The sequence below is a fragment of the Leptidea sinapis genome, chromosome 17, assembly GCF_905404315.1.
Source record: "Leptidea sinapis chromosome 17, ilLepSina1.1, whole genome shotgun sequence".
NCBI lineage: Eukaryota > Metazoa > Arthropoda > Insecta > Lepidoptera > Pieridae > Leptidea > Leptidea sinapis.
This window is the reverse complement of record NC_066281.1, coordinates 8,656,564-8,677,536: the sequence shown is the minus strand read 5'-3', so window position 1 is coordinate 8,677,536 and position 20,973 is coordinate 8,656,564. Positions and strand designations below refer to the sequence as shown.

The 20,973-nt window shown below is 33.9% G+C and overlaps 1 protein-coding gene across 1 annotated transcript in view; it reads left to right on the top strand.

The window, feature by feature from the left end:
- The first annotated feature begins 616 nt into the window (after positions 1 to 616).
- LOC126968997 (ubiquitin-conjugating enzyme E2Q-like protein 1) overlaps positions 617 to 20,973 on the top strand; it is a 35,515-nt gene continuing 15,158 nt past the window's right edge. The window contains exons 1-2 of the mRNA XM_050814262.1: positions 617 to 703; positions 17,575 to 18,117. Of these exons, the coding sequence (XP_050670219.1) occupies positions 17,987 to 18,117 (131 nt within the window). The 5' untranslated portion in view covers positions 617 to 703; positions 17,575 to 17,986. The remainder of the gene's footprint in view (positions 704 to 17,574; positions 18,118 to 20,973) is intronic.

Genomic DNA, 20,973 nt, shown 5'->3' with positions numbered 1-20,973 from the left:
TATTAAGAGCAGCTTTCAACAACGCCCAAAACTTGCGTCTTCCAGTCGGGTAACTAGAAAGCTGCTCGCCAAAATTGACTACATGCTTCGATTTCGCACGGACGATTTGACTCTTAAAGAATCTGAAGGCACGGTTGTAAGTATTTTTATACCTCTTTAGAAGTTTGCAATTTGGATCTTTTGTACCTACCAAGCACCGCAACCCAGGTTCAATACGCCTATTGTTATAAGAATTTCATTAGAAAATAAATAGGGATTATTAGGCCCAACCCATGTCTGTTGGTGATTGAAAAAAAAAATACACTTTCAATTCAAATTATAACAGTAGGTGTAAAAAAGGGTAAGCACGTCAGCATTGTTTATCATAATTAATAACATGTAGTAGCGTAGTAATTATAGTAGAGACGGAATAACTAGCTGTATTTACTATTTACCCTGGCGAGTGGCGAATCACCCTCTGCATTACGTCATCAAGAGTCAACTAGGCATTTAGTGAATTCTCAACTCTAACACGTGAACAAATAGGTCGACATGTGTACGAGGTCCGCGTGGATCAATGTTTGGACTTTGTCAAGACATAGCGCCATCTAGGGTCGAACTGTCATAATGCACTAAGTATCTTTATCTAGTGTGTGTTGGTTCTTGTTATCGTGTGGATGTACAAACGGGAATTTATTATCATATAACGATACTACTAATGGGGGTGAGTTATTTATCTTTGAATACTCTTACGTATAATTTTTTAACATGTTTAAGACATTATATACCTATAATTAAAATATTAGTTCTATATAAACATACTGATCAACAGTAAATAACAAAGTAAGTTTAATTTATTTAATAGTGCTATAAAATGTCAACTTAATCACAACATTAAAACGAACCAATATCATAATTTCTTGCAATGCATTATGGGCCCAAATTAAAGTTAATCGCTGTCATAAATTGACACAAATGTGTGCGGATAAGGTAGCTTTATTGTTGCTGCTAGTCTGCTACCCTAGTACTAATACCTACTTACTTATGTAAAGTTTGCCCTCACATATGAATGTAATCCAAAATGAAAAAAAAATATGTAGTCCCTATTCATAATTTACTACAAAAAATTTTCTAATATGAATACTATAATTTTCTACTATAATACGTAGGTAATATTTTTGAAGACGTTAGAAACACTTTCTACACTGTTAACACTTCCGAGTTTTGTTGGTAAAAACATGGTTTTCTGTCCCATTTATTTCTTGGACCTGGAATATTTATCTAAATGATAATAGTTATTTATTTAATAAATAACGATGATTGTAAATGCTAGAGTAAAACCTGCGAAGAGTTACTATACAATGTCTTGCATCAAAATCATACAGATTATACATCCTTCAAAAGATTAAATTCCTAGACTAAGGTGACCTGTACCTACCTTACTGTTGCTAATAGATATCAGGAATAACAAATACTTTAGCTGAGATCTATAGAGGATACTTAGAACTTTGCTTAGGACACTCAGCTAAGCTTTACGTAAGTAAAGCTTAGCGTTTTATCACACTTACACTGTGATAAAACGCAAACTTGACTTTTGCATTGGGTTGTCTTAGCTTGAGCTAAGCATAATGTCAGCTGTAAAATAACTATAAAAATGAGATCAAATATTATGCTTAGCTTACACTCAGCTAAGTTTTACGTAAGTAAAGTCTGAGGAAAGTCTAAGTATGCTATATAGAAAGCTTATAAAATGCTCTCAAAGTGCCTTATTTATTATTGGTGTGTGTGGATGATGCAGCTACTGTACTCAATAACTTTTGTACTTTTTTGACTTACTTCGTGTAAGACATAGTCAATGTTTCGTTTGATGTTTGATGAATTGATGATATGTTAATTAAAATGATTTATAAAACGATAAAAAATTATATCTTGATTTAAGAGAGTTGCAATGAGTTTCTTGCTACTTCTTCTCAATTCTCATTTGCTCAACCCTTTACGAAGTAGCGGTAAATTCAATAATATTTTTTTTTGACATTCATAAGTGTCATGAATAAAGTGATTTTGATTTGATTTAGATCTCAGCCTTAGTGTATATCAAAATAGCTACAGCTGTGGTGACAGACCAAAACAAAACGCATCTTGCGCTCTGATGGAGTAGATAAATACAAACTTAACAATAATATAGTCGGATTGAAGTCGAAATACAAACTTAGCACACGATTTACCTTTAATTAAATTCTCATAAATGCTTCAATTATTAAAATCGCAATTAAGATTGTCTATAAACTAACTAATTTCAGATTTTTCCCTCACTGTTTTTTGTTTTACTTTTTCCTTGCTTCTAATCGAATTTCATTGTAATATTAATAATAATAATCATTCATTTCAGGCATAACCAATCCATAGAAAATACAATTGAAATAAAAAAAATAATTTAGAATAAAATTAATACTAATAACAAGGTCCAAAAAAAAATAATTAGATGAATTACAATTACTGATATATGAAAAAAAAAAACATTTTATTGTATTGAGTAAAGTGACTTAAAGTTTGATTTTTTTACCTACGCTTCTAGTGGCATTAGTTTTAGTATAGGTAACTCAAGAGTCATGACTGACGATGTTTCTACATAGATGCATATAAATGGACAACGAAATTTCGATGTGTGTTTAATAGTAGATTTTACAACGAGTGCACAAAACGAACCATTTTTACCCGAGAATTTTAGCAGCCCGAACCGAAGGCGAGGGCTGATAGCAATGTCGAGGATAAAAAGGTTTTGTGGACGAGTAATAAACTCTGTTTTTCATATCGATTGCGAGGAAATAAAACAGTAGTATAACATGGGCATTTTTAACAATTTTAGCAAATTTGAAGAAATTAATAAACGCACGAAAAAACAAGACCTGTCCCGCCGCTTTTTTTAAATCTTACGCATTGATTAGGCTTGGGCTCCAGACCTATACAGCCTACTATTGAATTAATTAAATAACCTGCCGTATTTTAATTTTAATATATTTTATGTCTTGAGGCAAATAAATTAAAGTATATATTATAAAATAACAAATTCTATCTCTGAACTTTTGATTGTGTTTGGCTGTATGGCTCATTTTCTTTGCCTTTACATTTATGAGTAGATACGTTTATGCACTTGTGCACAAAAATCGATTTTGTGCAGCCTATATCGTGCACAAATAAGCAATTTCAGAGCATGAGAAGTGAAAAGGTTATTTTAGTTAGACCTACAGATGCCTAGAATAGTACAGAAACTATACACTATACAATTGTACATATCATTTCCGTGACCTATGTGAATAAAGTGATTTTGATTTAATAATAATAATAACAATAATAAAATATTTTATTTGCAGCTAAAAAATGTGTAATTAACAAAAGTAAACTTATTTAAACAAAATATATTACAGCTTAAAATTAAAATGAAACTTAAACATAATAGAAATAAAAGGAGATTTGATTTATAGACGACCACAGCCCGTTAATGCGTGACCAATTATAAGTTATCAATGTGTGCGTTAGCTAGTGGTTTATTTAAAATACTAAAGAGCTAAAAGCGTGGCTGACTGCAAACAAAAACAATTGATAATGGCTTATGTTATTAAGACTTCTAGAATACGAACCTAATTTCCAGAGGCTTCTTCGATCATCATAATTTCAGCCGGAAGACGTCCACTGCTGGACGAAGGCCTCCCCAGAGATCGCCATGTCGATCGGTCCTGCGCTGCCCTCATTCAACGTATTCCGGCCATCTTGTCAGACGTTGTGTTGGGGAGCCTACCAACACTGCGTCTTCCGGTACATGGTCGCTTTCTCGTTTCTTATTATTGTATAACTTAGAATAACTTATATGTGTGTCTATAATAAATAAATTAATTAATTTACTTATTTTTAATTTAAAATGAACTATTCTATAACTATACTAAATAGTTCAAGAAAAAGTTTCGAAAATAAATACTACAGACCACGTAGAAAAAAGCAAAAAACTATTTAAATATTGTTTTGGGATAATTTGTTTTTATTTCAGGACACTATTAGATATTTATTTTCCACATTAAATTATCTGTCAATGTAGCTATGTGCCCTGTCAACTGCCACTTCATTTTGGCAATCATTTGAGCTACGTCGGTGACTTTGGTTCTCCTACGGATCTACTCATTCGAAATCGAAATTCGATGATTTACTAAGAAGTAATACACAAAATTAGCTTCTTTAAGAGTTCCTTTTTTTCATTTAGATGTACCGATGATGTATGTATGATGTTCATTTACGGCCGTTCCCAATATACTATCTACAGATAGGGATAAATTACTACCTTCTACTGTCAGTAATTAGTTGTCAATAATCTGAAGCTGTCCTAATATAACCGATAAGTCATTCTTATCGCCTTACATTGGGACGCGTGAATTGCAATATCCATACAAACTTTATATCGCTGGTAAGCTATCTGCTATACGTCGTCCCATTAACAGACAGCGTGCACGGATAAGCTGAGTTACTGTCGATAAGTTTATTGGGACAGAAAAGTTAACGATAGTTACGATTTTTATCTCAAGTAAGAGATAGTCTGAATATTGGGAACGGCCGTAGATGAACATAAAGAAACCAACAACAAATACATCAAGTTAATTCTACATATAATAACTGTGTATTCAAATGCGATATAGAGCAATTGTTGAACTATAAATAGTTCTGTTGATGCGTGGACGATAGTTTGGACACGTGCGGGCTCCGGACAGAATCAGCATAATATTATGTAGATAATATGTATACCATAGTGTTGTTATCGTTTATCGTTGAGACTGTTGAGTGCAGAACAAACTACTTACCTAATTCATGCGTGCAGTACATGCGTACCAGCTAGTTTAATTATTAATATATTAGTGTTGTTATGATCTCCTGGTACTTATTGATGGTTCATAAATGTTATTACTGTTCATTGTCAGTATATTTATGAAAATTCAACATACGTTCACAAAAATTGTCACCTTAATTTTTTTAATATAAGAAATAATGGATTGATTGTAAGAAATTCTAGTAGGCTTCAAAATATAGGTAGGTGCATAATAGCATTAAGGGTAAATCTATGCACTTTTATTATATTAACTCATATCTATAAACCGAATTAATGTTGAAATCTTTTAATGAAACCCGAACATACTTTTTTTCATTGACTATATATCTTCAAACTTTTTGTAAATATTTTATCTGGCAAGACAAGTATATCTTCGGCGATACTGTTATAAAAGCGAGTACCTACTATCCACATAAAATAATTTACTGACTTCACTTATCAATCCCTTATAAACATGGTTGCATGGGATGCTGTGATAAAATCGCCATCCGGCTTGTGAGATACATACTTCCTAACTATGTGATAACAATAATATGCATATTGTTCATAGTTATAACTTGTAGATATTGAACAATTAACTAATAAATGTGGATAAATTTGATAGCTTACAGTACCACAACTAAGATTTTCTAAGGACTTGGTTCTCCTCAAAGACCTCTTTTTATGATAAAGCATTTAAAGAACTTCTGCCACGACTATAGTACAGTATTTATGAAAAAAATTTAATTAATTGGTTTCACTTCAATTTTTTTTATAGATTTATAAGAGGGAGACATCAGGCAAAAGGCTCATGTGACGGAAAGTGGTTAGGGAACCGTCAAGAGATGCGTTGCCGGCGTTTATTTGGGAGAATGCTCTAAGGTTTATTTATTTATTTAATTAAATTGCGTTACATGCGACTTAGTTACTAAACAAATTTGTAGTTCTAAATAATTATCACATGCACCTCGTAATAAGGCATAGCAATGAACGAACGTTTTGTTTTCGACGGTTATTGCTAGAACCCGAAGTCCGTGAACGCTGGAGTGCCCCAAGGCTGTATGCTATCTCCCACGCTGTTTCTTCTGCATATCAATGATATGTTGGTTACATTGCTATGCAAACGACAGCACTGGTGATGCCGTATACACCGGCCATGCAGGTCTCTCTCGGGAAATCGTCGACCAGTATCGGGAGAAACTCATTGAACCTTGTCCAATTTAACCCCCAGAAGGCTCAAGTCCATCAAACCCCATTTGTCGTATCACCGCTCTTCGACAACACTTCCCTTATAGCCTCGCCTAGTATCGGAATACTGGGTCTCGAAATCTCGAACAATTGCCAATTCCGCGGCCATCTGGAGAGTAAAGCCAAATTAGCTTCGAAGAAACTGGGGATCATAAATAGACCACGGCAATACTTCAAGCCAGCCCACAATCTAGCGCTGTACAAAGCGCAGGACCGGCTACACATGGAGTATTGCTGTCATCTCTGGTCTGGCGCACCCCAGAATCAGCTCGATTCATTTGACCGCTTGCAGCGCAGAGCAGCTCTAATTGTCGGGGACCCAGTGCTCAGTGAACGGCTGGATCACTTGGCGTTGCGTTGAGACATGGCTTCATTGTGTGTCTTCTACCGCTTTATCATGGGGAGTGTTCCGAAGAGCTGTTTCACCCGATTCCTGCCGCCGAATTCCACCTTCGCACGATACGCCACAAGTTAGGATATCATGCCCACCATCTGGATGGTTGGCGGTCCTCCACAGTGCGGTATTCAAGAAGCTTACTTCCACGTACTACAAAGCTGTGGAATGAGCTTCCTTGCGCGGTGTTTCCGGGACGATACGACATGGGTACCTTCAAAAAAAGCGCGTACACCTTCCTTAAAGGCTGGCAACTCTCCTGTGATTCCTCTGCTGTTAAAAGAGATTGTAGTCTGATCACTTAACACCAGATGACCCGTACGCTCGTTTGTCCTCCTTTTCAATAAAAAAAATAGAAAACCGAAAAAAACAAGCCAGGAATACTACTTTAGTGTGCGCGACAAGCTACGTCTTACACTCCCGATTCGTAAGACACTTTATGTTAGTGTGCGTGAATTGCTCAAAATACAGGTTAGTTCTAAACTCAATTTTGTTAGAAGTTTTCACAGCTGTCATAGTTTATGCAGATGTATAAATGATATAAGGGTTCACACACTACTTTACGTTTTTATTATCTCTTTAAGGCGAAGAGTAAGCAGAAAACATGCAAACATGGTGTTTTTAGACAAGTTTTGTGGTGAAAGTGTAGCATTTCGAGCTATGAACAATACTTAATCCTGTTACACATATCCTTAAGTCTTATTTGTAGGTTGCTAATGCTTGCTGTTGGTTATAGTTAACACTGCCGAGCCTTTTTGAACTACCACATTTCTTTGAAGTTAAACAAGTTTTTTGGCATGGCGTGACGCATTGTTTTGGTATTTCTATCAGAAAAGTTATTCTTATAGCTTGTACTTTTTTGTATAGGTTCATTTATTCAGATTAACAGTGAATAGCGAGGATAGTAAGCATATAAACTGAATTCCACGCAAGATTTTTGAAAATATTGACTTTGTTACATAGACGGCGGGCCGGCAGCCGTGAACTCATATCGCTCAAGGTCGCTGGCATTTAGTGTCGCCTTAAAAAGAATACTGGGTGATATGTGATTATATGGAATACTGTCTTTTCTTCTCTCTAAGCGATGGTATTTATTTAATTAATATGAAAAACAACTCTTAATCGAATTTGGGAAAATAAATAGTTAACAAAATAAATGTTATTGTATTCTTATACGAGTATTTTAAGGTTATGTATGTTTATACATACAGGCGATAGGCGTCCCGTTAAGAATTAGCATTTCTAGAACTTTCTTCTTATTTCTATGCTTAAGTAGCACATAGTTTTTCTGCTTCGGAAGATTGATATGTTTATCATGGTAAATAATAACATTAAAAATAATTATAGCAAATCGTGACGATTTTGAGTTACGCGCCATGTTGTTTTTATTTTAAGTGGCACAGTACTGACTGGCGACTGACAGCTCTGTTTTCTGTTTAAAGTTTATTAAATACATTGTCTATTCTTATTAATTTTTTGAAGTGACACTTCTATATCGATATATGGCAACATTAAAAAAATTAAATCGTCACAAATTTCTGTTACGCTCGACGTTGATGATTATGAATATGATATTTATAATCACTACATAGTATTAAACTGTCTGTTCGAGATTAACTCAAAAACTACTCCGATTTTCAGATGATAAAAACATTATATCTCGTAAATATTATCGCAAGACTTGACAACTTATAAATAATCGCATCTGTATGTTATTATCCCCCGCAGCGCCACATCCAGGCAACATCTGATAAAAACTATTATTAGACGCAGATCAACTTGAATACTAAGCACAAAAGGAATATCTAAGAGACCCCGCAAACTGCAGACTTTCGATCGGCCGATAGTTTGGTTGAGTTCGGCTGTTAAGTGCGCACACTGGCCCGACTAAACAGTTGGGTCTGTGATGAGTGCGCACACTAGACAACTATCGGCCTACAGTTTTAGGGACGATTCGCTATTAGTTTTAAATCGGCTATTGATGAGTCTGGCAGACTATACAATCGGTGGTGTGCGCGCCTAGAAGAGCGCTGTACTGATTTAACAGTCGGCCGATAGTTTGCTGACGGTTCAGTTTGAAGGCAATCGTGTAGCCCATCAAACTTTTTTGTCGGCCAATACCGAATCTTTATAATGTGCGCACTCTCATACATCTTCATACTGATTAAGAAACCATCCAAACTATCGGCCGATCAAAAGTCTGCAGTTTGCGGGTCTCTAAGTGCTACTACTGAAGAAATTAATGTAAGATTCCATTCGAATAGTGTTTGAAATTTGAATTTTTTAAAACGAATGAAAGTTATTTTTTATGTAACACACAGCAACACGGTCTACAGCCTTTACTCAATTAGGCTAAAACTAATCTCTTTTGAATCGTCACTTTTTAAATTACTGAATCTACTATATGTTCGGTAAAAGTAGAGCTTGTGAGAAGAATATACAAGAATCTCAACGGAAACAATTTTAAATTAATGAGTAAAATGGCTGTAATATACATAGCATAGCGTTTAATATCAAATATTTCATAAAAAGTAATAAAGAATTTCCTGTATAAATATAAATGATCAACCAAAACACAAGGTGGTATTGTTTGCGGATTCACTTACTTATATTCAAAGTGAAACGGAACCAAGTTTTATATGACGAAGTAAACAATGCTCTATCTGACATCGTGTACTGGTTTAGCGCCAATAACTTATTGTAAATAGTCATAAAACCAAATATATTAAATTCACCGCGCCAAATCTCAAAAATGTAGATGCGAATATTTTATTAAATGGAGAGGTGGTAAAACCAGTAGAATCTGCTGTATTTATTGGCATTACTCTTGATTCCAAATTGCAGTGGGGCCCCCATATTGGATGGAGGATTGGCGAATAGGCTTAGTTCTGCAGCATATGCGGTTAAGAAAATTAGACGGTTAACTGACATAGATACGGGGAGATTAGTATACTTTAGTTATTTTCATAGTATTATGTCCTATGGTATATTGTTATGGGGCAGTGCGGCCGATATTAATACTATCTTTGTGCTGCAGAAGAGGGCTTTTCGCGCGATTTATAACCTAGGTCCTAAAGAATCATTAAGAGAAAAATTCAAAGAAATAAACATTTTGACTGTTGCTTCTCAATACATTTTTGATAATGTTCTGTATGTTCATAAGCACATTGAGGAATTTTCTAGAAACTGTAACATTCATAATGTTAACACAAGGAACAAACATAAACTTGTTATGTCTACTACTCGGTTGGGTCGAGTTAGTAAGACTTTTGTTGGGCGATGTATATGCTTCTACAATATGATCCCAGAAAATGAACAAAACAAATGTATTACGAAATTTAAAAGGATTGTTAAAAAACGTTTGTGTGGGAAAGGTTATTATAGCATAAACGACTTTCTTAATGACCCCACGGACTGGGAATAAAGCGAACACCCTCAGGCTCTTTAATTATAAATGTTTATTGTACGATATTACATTGTAATCCATATTTATATAAAAAAAAAGCCCGCTGAGTTTCTTGCGCCCATTCTACTCAGGTCTGAGGCAGTCTCTTTTGAATGGGTGGTAGTTTTTGACGTTCAATAAGTGATTTTAAATCCTATTTTGAATAAAAATATTTGAATTTGAATTTAGAGCTTGAATTCATTGTTTGGTTAAGGATGCTTCGTGTACATGATGGTCGTGATCGTGAAATAAATCATAATTGAGCTCTTTTTCCATAGGAAGAATTTAATTTATTTTAATTTAAATTTAATTTCTTATAGTTTTAATTAATTTAAAATTTTGAAATACTTTTTTTTAATTATATATTGCTTATTTATTTTGCTAAAACTCTGTTTGTGTTCGTTTGATAATTGTTCTCGATTTGCACCTATAATTGGGGTGTCACTTAAATAGTTATATCTGTGTTAGCTGTTAAGGAATTGTAATGGTGTTCACCCTGTTGGAGCAATAAATAAATAAATAAATAATCTCCAACCCAATACTTATAAAATACTAAGCGTATAGACCACCGCCCGATAATGCGAGACCCATATTATATTTTGTCGATGCCCATTTACCAGTGAAAGGCTCCTTTGCCGGGTAGATTATGGGTAACACAACAGTAATGTGTAGGTACAGTGTACGCATTATCGTGTTTCGGTCTGAAGGGCTCTGTAGCCAGTGAAATTACTGGTCAAATGAGACTTAACATCTTATGTTTCAAACTGACGAACGCAATTGTAGTGCCGCGACGCATTGTTTTGGTATTTCTATCAGAAAAGTTATTCTTATAGCTTGTACTTTTTTTTATATGTTCATTTATTCAGATTAACAGTAAATAGCGAGGATAGTAAGCATATAAACTGAATTCCACGCAAGATTTTTGAAAATATTGACTTTGTTACATAGACGGCGGGCCGGCAGCCGTGAACTCATATCGCTCAAGGTCGCTGGCATTTAGTGTCGCCTTAAAAAGAATACTGGGAGATATGTGATTATATGGAATACTGCTAAGCGGTGGTATTTATTTAATTAATATGAAAAACAACTCTTAATCGAATTTGGGAAAATAAATAATTAACAAAATAAATGTTATTGTATTCTTATACGAGTATTTTAAGGTTATGTATGTTAATACATACAGGCGATAGGCGTCCCGTTAAGAATTAGCATTTCTAGAACTTTCTTCTTATTTCTATACTTAAGTAGCACATAGTTTTTCTGCTTGGGAAGATTGATATGTTTATCATGGTAAATAATAACATTAAAAATAATTATAGCAAATCGTGACGATTTTGAGTTACGCGCCATGTTGTTTTTATTTTAAGTGGCACAGTACTGACTGGCGACTGACAGCTCTGTTTTCTGTTTAAAGTTTATTAAATACATTGTCTATTCTAATTAATTTTTTGAAGTGACACTTCTATATCGACGTATGGCAACATTAAAAAAAATGAAATCGTCACAAATTTCTGTTACGCTCGACATTGATGATTATGAATTATTATGATATTTATAATCACTACATAGTATAAAACTGTCTGTTCGAGATTAACTCAAAAACTACTCCGATTTTCAGATGATAAAAACATTATATCTCGTAAATATTATCGCAAGACTTGACAACTTATAAATAATCGCATCTGTATGTTATTATCCCCCGCAGCGCCACATCCAGGCAACATCTGATAAAAACTATTATTAGACGTAGATCAACTTGAATACTTAGCACAAAAGGAATATCTAAGAGACCCCGCAAGCTGCAGACTTTCGATCGGCCGATAGTTTGGTTGAGTTCGGCTGTTAAGTGCGCACACTGACCCGACTAAACAATTGGGTCTGTGATACGTGCGCACACTAGACAACTATCGGCCAACAGTTTTAGGGACGATTCGCTATTAGTTTTAAATCGGCTATTGATGAGTCTGGCCGACTAAACAATCGGTGGTGTGCGCGCCTAGAAGAGCGCTGTACTGATTTAACAGTCGGCCGAAAGTTTGCTGACGGTTCAGTTTGAAGGCAATCGTGTAGCCCATCAAACTTTTTCGTCAGCCAATACCGAATCTTTATAATGTGCGCACTCTCATACATCTTCATACTGATTAAGAAACCAACCAAACTATCGGCCGATCAAAAGTCTGCAGTTTGCGGGGTCTCTAAGTGCTACTACTGAAGAAATTAATGTAAGATTCCATTCGAATAGTGTTTGAAATTTGAATTTTTTAAAACGAATGAAAGTTATTTTTTATGTAACACACAGCAACACGGTCTACAGCCTTTACTCAATTAGGCTAAAACTAATCTCTTTTGAATCGTCACTTTTTAAATTACTGAATCTACTATATGTTCGGTAAAAGTAGAGCTTGTGAGAAGAATATACAAGAATCTCAACGGAAACAATTTTAAATTAATGAGTAAAATGGCTGTAATATACATAGCATAGCGTTTAATATCAAATATTTCATAAAAAGTAATAAAGAATTTCCTGTATAAATATAAATGAACAACCAAAACACAAGGTGGTATTGTTTGCGGATTCACTTACTTATATTCAAAGTGAAACGAAACCAAGTTTTATATGACGAAGTAAACAATGCTCTATCTGACATCGTGTACTGGTTTAGCGCCAATAACTTATTGTAAATAGTCATAAAACCAAATATATTAAATTCACCGCGCCAAATCTCAAAAATGTAGATGCGAATATTTTATTAAATGGAGAGGTGGTAAAACCAGTAGAATCTGCTGTATTTATTGGCATTACTCTTGATTCCAAATTGCAGTGGGGCCCCCATATTGGATGGAGGATTGGCGAATAGGCTTAGTTCTGCAGCATATGCGGTTAAGAAAATTAGACGGTTAACTGACATAGATACGGGGAGATTAGTATACTTTAGTTATTTTCATAGTATTATGTCCTATGGTATATTGTTATGGGGCAGTGCGGCCGATATTAATACTATCTTTGTGCTGCAGAAGAGGGCTTTTCGCGCGATTTATAACCTAGGTCCTAAAGAATCATTAAGAGAAAAATTCAAAGAAATAAACATTTTGACTGTTGCTTCTCAATACATTTTTGATAATGTTCTGTATGTTCATAAGCACATTGAGGAATTTTCTAGAAACTGTAACATTCATAATGTTAACACAAGGAACAAACATAAACTTGTTATGTCTACTACTCGGTTGGGTCGAGTTAGTAAGACTTTTGTTGGGCGATGTATATGCTTCTACAATATGATCCCAGAAAATGAACAAAACAAATGTATTACGAAATTTAAAAGGATTGTTAAAAAACGTTTGTGTGGGAAAGGTTATTATAGCATAAACGACTTTCTTAATGACACCACGGACTGGGAATAAAGCGAACACCCTCAGGCTCTTTAATTATAAATGTTTATTGTACGATATTACATTGTAATCCATATTTATATAAAAAAAAAGCCCGCTGAGTTTCTTGCGCCCATTCTTCTCAGGTCTGAGGCAGTCTCTTTTGAATGGGTGGTAGTTTTTGACGTTCAATAAGTGATTTTAAATCCTATTTTGAATAAAAATATTTGAATTTGAATTTAGAGCTTGAATTCATTGTTTGGTTAAGATGGTCGTGATCGTGAAATAAATCATAATTGAGCTCTTTTTCCATAGGAAGAATTTAATTTATTTTAATTTTAATTTAATTTCTTATAGTTTTAATTAATTTAAAATTTTGAAATACTTTTTTTTAATATATATTGCTTATTAATTTTGCTAAAACTCTGTTTGTGTTCGTTTGATAATTGTTCTCGATTTGCACCTATAATTGGGGTGTCACTTAAATAGTTATATCTGTGTTAGCTGTTAAGGAATTGTAATGGTGTTCACCCTGTTGGAGCAATAAATAAATAAATAAATAATCTCCAACCCAATACTTATAAAATACTAAGCGTATAGACCACCGCCCGATAATGCGAGACCCATATTATATTTTGTCGATGCCCATTTACCAGTGAAAGGCTCCTTTGCCGGGTAGATTATGGGTTACACAACAGTAATGTGCAGGTACAGTGTACGCATTATCGTGTTTCGGTCTGAAGGGCTCTGTAGCCAGTGAAATTACTGGTCAAATGAGACTTAACATCTTATGTTTCAAACTGACGAACGCAATTGTAGTGCCACTCAGAATGTTTGAGTTATTCAAGAATCCTGCAGCACTGTATTGTAATGGGTTGAGCGTATCAATTACCATCAGCTGAACGTCCTGCCCGTCTCGGTCCTTATCATCATAAAAAAATGAGTTCGTTAGCTTAGGGTTTATTTTCAAAAACTAAAGAGCTTATCAGTCAAAGTCTTGACAATTAAAAGTCACAATAGATTCGGTTTTCTCTATTCGATTGTAGATTTTCTTCTCTCTCGTTGTTTGTCTCTACGCCTGTATATTTTAAGTTTATGCTCCAGTCGCATATTAAACCTATTCTATGAAAAGAATGCTTTAAGAGTTTATTGCGCCGCATCTTCTCTCTCAGAGCGCCATTTGTTGCCGAAGCGGTGGTGATGGACACCAAAGTGAATTATAACAGAATCAATGTTGAAAAAATAAATACCTTTATGTCTTTATGGAACTGTTTGTTCCTAAAGTTAAAACAGACAGATGGCCGTTGGGGCAGTAAAGTCCTCGAATGGCGACCACGTACCGGAAGGCGCAGTGGTGGTAGGCCCCCACAAGATGGACCATTCTGGTCAAAATCGCCGGAACAGGTTGTATTAGGGTAGCGCAGGACCGATCGTCATGGTGATCTTTGGGAGGGGGGGGGTTTGGGGCCTTTGTCCAGCAGTGGACGTCTTCCGGCTGAATTGATGATGATAAAGTTAAAAACTATATTTGGCAGGAAGGGACAATAAATTCGATAGCTAAGCTAGCCGATAGCGACTTACAAATTGATTTTTTATAAGTCTTGTTCACGAGATTGGTATTAATTTTTTCTGAGGATCCCTAAATGTTTAAAACAAAATACTTTGTATAAAATATCAGTTAACGATATGGCTTGAAACATAGAACAGACATACGGACAAGATTAAAATGATTGGTTTTTTTTCACCCTATATTTTCCATGGAAATGTTTATAAAAATTGGACACAAAAAGTCACTCGAATTTTATTTACGTTATAATAATAATATTTTTATTACAACAAAATACAAAATATACAATATCAGTGTTGGGGTCTACTTTTAGCAAGAGTAGTAGGCCCCGCTCTTCCATAGCAATAATAAAAAAGTTGACCTTAACATCTTAATATATATAAATCTCGTGTCACAATGTTTGTCCTCAATGGACTCCTAAACTAATGAACGGATTTTAATGGTGATTACTTCATGGAGTGCAGTTTGGTCCAACTTGAGAGATAGGGTAGTTTTTATTTCGATTTGGGACCCATAAATATTTTTATTTTCAATATTTGTTTTGTATGGACATATTTTCTATGAGAGAATTTAGTGACGCACGGTTTGACAGTTCCGCTGTGAAACAATTTCATTCTAACAACAGGGAGCATATTCACGAAATAATTTTTGATGTTTTGAAATATAAAACAGTTGTTTTTTTACTATCTACAGAACAACGTCTGTCGGGGCAGCTAGTAAATATTATAATATACTAAGGAAAAGAAAACTACTACATAATAAAAATTGATTTATATGTAATCTAAACTTAATGTGCTGTGTGTGTGTGCGTGTGTGTATATTATGTATGTGGATGTGTATGTGATTGTATGTATTGGTGAGTGTTATAATTTTATGTATCTGTATTTATGGTACGATATTACATAATATATTGTAACGAAATTTAAAAAAAGCCCACTGAGTTTCTTGCGCCCGTTTTTCTCAGGTCTGAGGCATTCTGCTTATTTCGAATGGTAGTTTTTGACGTTCAATAATTGATTTTAAATAAAAATATTTGAATTTATAACTCTATATTTTCAAAAAGGCTGTACCGATTTTAACGGTTTAAGTCAGACTTGAAAATATAGACATATATGCGAATACCTACATGATATTATGCGAATATACTTGAATATTATTATAGTATTTTTTAATCAATGCTTCTAAGTTCTCACTATTTCATACCAATATATAGTAAGGAATTTTTTAACATCCAGTATAGTGTTTTTAATGTGCTTAGCAATAAGATATTGTACAATGAAATTAAGAATATTATAAAAGACTTCCTTTCAGATACAACACTCAATTAACATTTTTTTTAAATCATTTTACTTAGTTGAATTACTTTTTACCAATTTCAATTATTGATATATATATCAATTAACTGTCATTGTGTATATATATATTTGTTTGATTTGTTAGTAATTACTGTTTGTACGTCACAGCATGCGGGCAAGGAATGGAGAACTTTTCTTGTCATTTGTAACATCTATGTATACCCATGACTACAAATAAATGATCTTATCTTATGATGTCACTTTACTAACACATTCTCTTTCATGTAATTCTATGTATATTATTATTATTATATATATAAAAATTAATTGCTGTTCGTTAGTCTCGCTAAACTTCGAGAACGGCTGGACCGACTTGGCTTATTTTGTTCTTGAATTATTTGTGGAAGTCCAGAGAAGGTTTAAAAGGTGAATAAATAGGAAAATGCTGCTAAATTAAATTAAAACAACAAATTTGTTTTTCCTTTGATGTGTCCATACATAATTTCTATGAGCGAATTTATTGACGCACGGTTTGACAGTTCTGCTGTGAAACAATTTCATTACGACAGCAGGGTGCATATTTTTTGATGTTATGATATATTATTGACAAATTCATATAGAAACATTATTTTATTTATTATATACAGAACAACGTCTGTCGGGTCAGCTAGTACTCAATAAAAATGATTTCGTAGTACACGTAGATGCGGAACGGAAATCTATGAAAGTGTGTCGATAAAATTACGTATGTAAAAAAATATACGGGTGAAATAGTTTATAGTCGCATGAAAATCCATTACTAACGTTCAAGTAGGGAACAGAAAAGTTATAGAAAATCCATTTTTCTTGTTCTTCATTTGTTGTTTTGTTTGGACATTTTGACCTTAGATAATTTTAACGTCTAGATAGAGCCTCTTGCTTCTAGACAACTGATGAAAATAGTCCAGCTTTATTAGTTTAGTGCGCCTGACATAAAATAAAATACATTATTTTGTGCTAACTTATTTAAAATTAGTTTCTACTTTTTTATTTAGGTTTATTTAAAAGCATGTATTTTAGTTATTTTTTCTAACAATTATTTATTATCTTATAGAATAATGCGAAACTTAGATCGTTCTTTGTTACATTTTCACGTTTTAAAAACTCAACCGATCTATAATAAATTTCGAACACACGTCTGGAAACGCCATATTATTTAACAGAAATTTAAAATACTTCCCAACTGAGCACGATTTAGTCGAATCCAGATACACAAAGTCGCGGGCATGAGCTAGAACTTATAAAACAAATAAATTATTACTATCTGCGCTAAATAATTGGTAGGATATTGAGTCACAACAGAGAAGTAGTTAAAAATAAGCCGAGATTTGGCGGTCAAACTACTGAATAATTATCTCGCTGACCTAAATACTGTTTCCTTTGTTACAGGGCTAGAAGACTCACGTTGTTATGAGTGAAGTTCTCGACCTAGGGATAGGTCATTAACACGACGGTGGCCTCGCCTCTCGCTTTATGACTGTGACAATACTGCATCCAGCATGTGAAATCTACCACCACCCGTGGCTAAGCTGAGTGACTTACTTACTTACGATCACTTGCCCTCGTACTTACAACTTAAGACATATTCACACGTGCACCGCGGCATGTAGCACGCCAATCTCTTTGTGCACGGAATGATGCACAGTGATGCAACGCAGTCCGTAGCCAGCTGTTAGCGACTTAATACTCCTTGGTGCAGTGAAAACGATTTTCATTATTGAAGTTCGTTTGACAGGCATTCAATTGGTCAAACAAATCATTGTAAATGTGCTCAAATTATATGTGAAAGTTTAGTAAAATCATGACGTCGAGGTCTAGGGAAAAGGTTGCTGCTGCGTTTAAGAAGCTTTTCAAGAGTTCAGAGAAGAGAGAGAATGATGCGGCAGGGCCCAGTGGATCACCAGCGCGTCGGGGAATCCTTCGGAGACACAGGTACTGTCCTCACTATTATACATACAAAAATTTAATACTTCAAGTGCTGACCCAGCAAACGTTGTTTTGCCATATATTAAGTTCCCCCGCTTATTGTATGAATTGCAATATGTAATGAAATGTTATTGACTGAATTGTTTGTATAGCGAATATATAAGTACGTATTTATAAGTAAAAAAATATAGGTTACGGATAAAGTTATCACCATATATTATTTACTTACTTAAACCTTCTCAGAAACACGCTGCATCTTATGGTTTAAGTATTATTCCGATCGGTTTAGTAGTTTTTACAGTGTAAATGAAAAAACTTCTCTCCATTTATTAGTATAGATGTTATTCTTATACATATCAAAGATAGATATAATATCCTTATCAAAAACAAACTTATATCGTAATATCATAAACATTTTATAAATATAACAAAAAAGACTTTCATCACAACAGAGTTGCGCGTTTGTAAAATTTGTTTTTATTCAAACATTATAAGGTATTTCAAATCTTATTTTTTGCAATCACTTCGCACATATAAGGCTCATTATGCAAGTACTAAACAGATATACCTACGTATATTTTATATTGAATAACTGATACCAATAAAAATGATATAAATAAAAGAACACTCATAACATAATACGCTGTCGCAACACTTTTTGTAAATAATTATGTGTTCTGCAGAGCCATGCGATGTAAAAAATATTTTAGGTATTTTTTTTACACCTCGGGTTACATTATTGGAATTTTAGCAAGGATCCTTAATTTAAAAAAAAATATAAAATAGCCTATGTCACCCGGGGTTAGTGTAGCTTTCCAACAGTGAAAGAATTTTTCAAATCGGTTCAGTAGTTACGGAGCCTATTCAATGCAAACAAACAAACAATCAAATCTTTCCTCTTTATAATCTTCTTAATATATATAAATCTCGTGTCACAATGTTTGTCCTCAATGGACTCTTAAACTAATGAACGGATTTTAATGGTGATTACTTCATGGAGTGCAGTTTGGTCCAACTTGAGAGATAGGGTAGTTTTTATTTCGATTTGGGACCCATAAATATTTTTATTTTCAATATTTGTTTTGTATGGACATATTTTCTATGAGAGAATTTAAAGACGCACGGTTTGACAGTTCCGCTGTGAAACAATTTCATTCTAACAACAGGGAGCATATTTACGAAATAATTTTTGATGTTTTGAAATATAAAACAGTTGTTTTTTTACTATCTACAGAACAACGTCTGTCGGGGCAGCTAGTATTAGTATAGATAAGAATCCACTATCGTAGGTACCTATAGGTAGTTACCATTTGCTGGAAACTAAATAGATATTAGAAACACTAAAACATTTAAGAGACTTGGTTACAAAATATATTTACATATAAGTAGACTATAATTTATATTGTATACGAGTAGCAGAATATAAGGTTATTATTTGCATGCAGACTTTTTAAACATAAAACAAAAATTTACAATTCTCGACATGCAACGGAGAGATGTTTTGAGAACAGACAATGCCCGTTGTCATGTGTTTGTTTTGGTTGCCAAGCCATGTCCGAGTTGAATGACTAAATACAACCTTCAAGTTCTAACAAGTTGATGTGATGCCAAATTTGCGAAACAGAGACAAAATGTGCCACATTGCAGAAGCATTTTCCGCATTAATATATGCAAAGTGGTGAATAAAACGAAAATGAAATTAAAATATTTAATACACTTTTTAAAGGATTGAAAAGCGTGTAATTGGCACTGTAACGGTTATTTTTTAAACCCAGTCCCCCCTAAAACGTGCTCGTCGTCTTAGCTAAAATAATAACAAAAATAAAGAAAAAACTAATTTAAAAACAGTTACAATACACGCGTTTTAATCATTTAAAGTGTTTTATTTAAATGTATAACACTCGCGTTAATCTATGAAAATACTATGAAATTAAAAATCACGTGTTACAATGTTAGTTGCCATACTCCTCCAAAACGGATTGATCGATTTTTATGAAATTTTATATAGTATCAGGTAAACGGATGCCTCAACTCCTCACGTTTCTGTATAAAACAATTTGCTAAGCTAAATATCTACCTATTGCTAAATATTAGGGATGTATTATCCAACCTTACTTACGTTACGCATAGAGTTGCCAACTTTTAATAGAAGAAAAACATTATATCTGATTTCAAAGGAGGTAAAAATAGAGAACAGACTTCCAAAAAAGAGTATCATAAATTTTATATTTTTAAGAAAGTTACAAGTAGGTGCTCATTACATTCGTAACTAAAGGTTTAAACCCAATAAAATGTTTAAGTTCCCTACTTACTAATAACAGAGAGAGTTGTCATACTGAAACATGCAGGGCAAGCCTGTCAGCCATTAAGTTGGCATGGCGACATCCCATTCTGCACGGACGCACGCCAAGAAAGGGATGATATTAGTAGGAGTTTTTGTAGTTATTGCAGCACTTAACAATGTTTCATGGGTTTTTAAAAGAATTGTGTTAAAAATATTAATTTAGCAAACTTTATTAATATTATAAGAACGCCTACATGATATTATTGAGTACAATAATCTATTACCTACTTACGCACAAGTTGATACGTGTTTTAATTCCTGGTGCGTATTTCTTTACGTTGATAATCGTTGTTGGGACATTTTCTTATAAATATACGCGGAAATCTATACGATCTCGGTCGCTCGCATCTTAGTTATGACGTAATTACATTATACTGTATAACATAACAATTTATAACGTTAGATCGCAAACTTTGATTAAGGGTTGGTCTCCGCTGCGCTCCAACTAGATACCGCACTGCCTAAGAACAATAGCTTTTTATTACGGCAACTAACAGTGGCTTCTTGTGTGCGTTGCA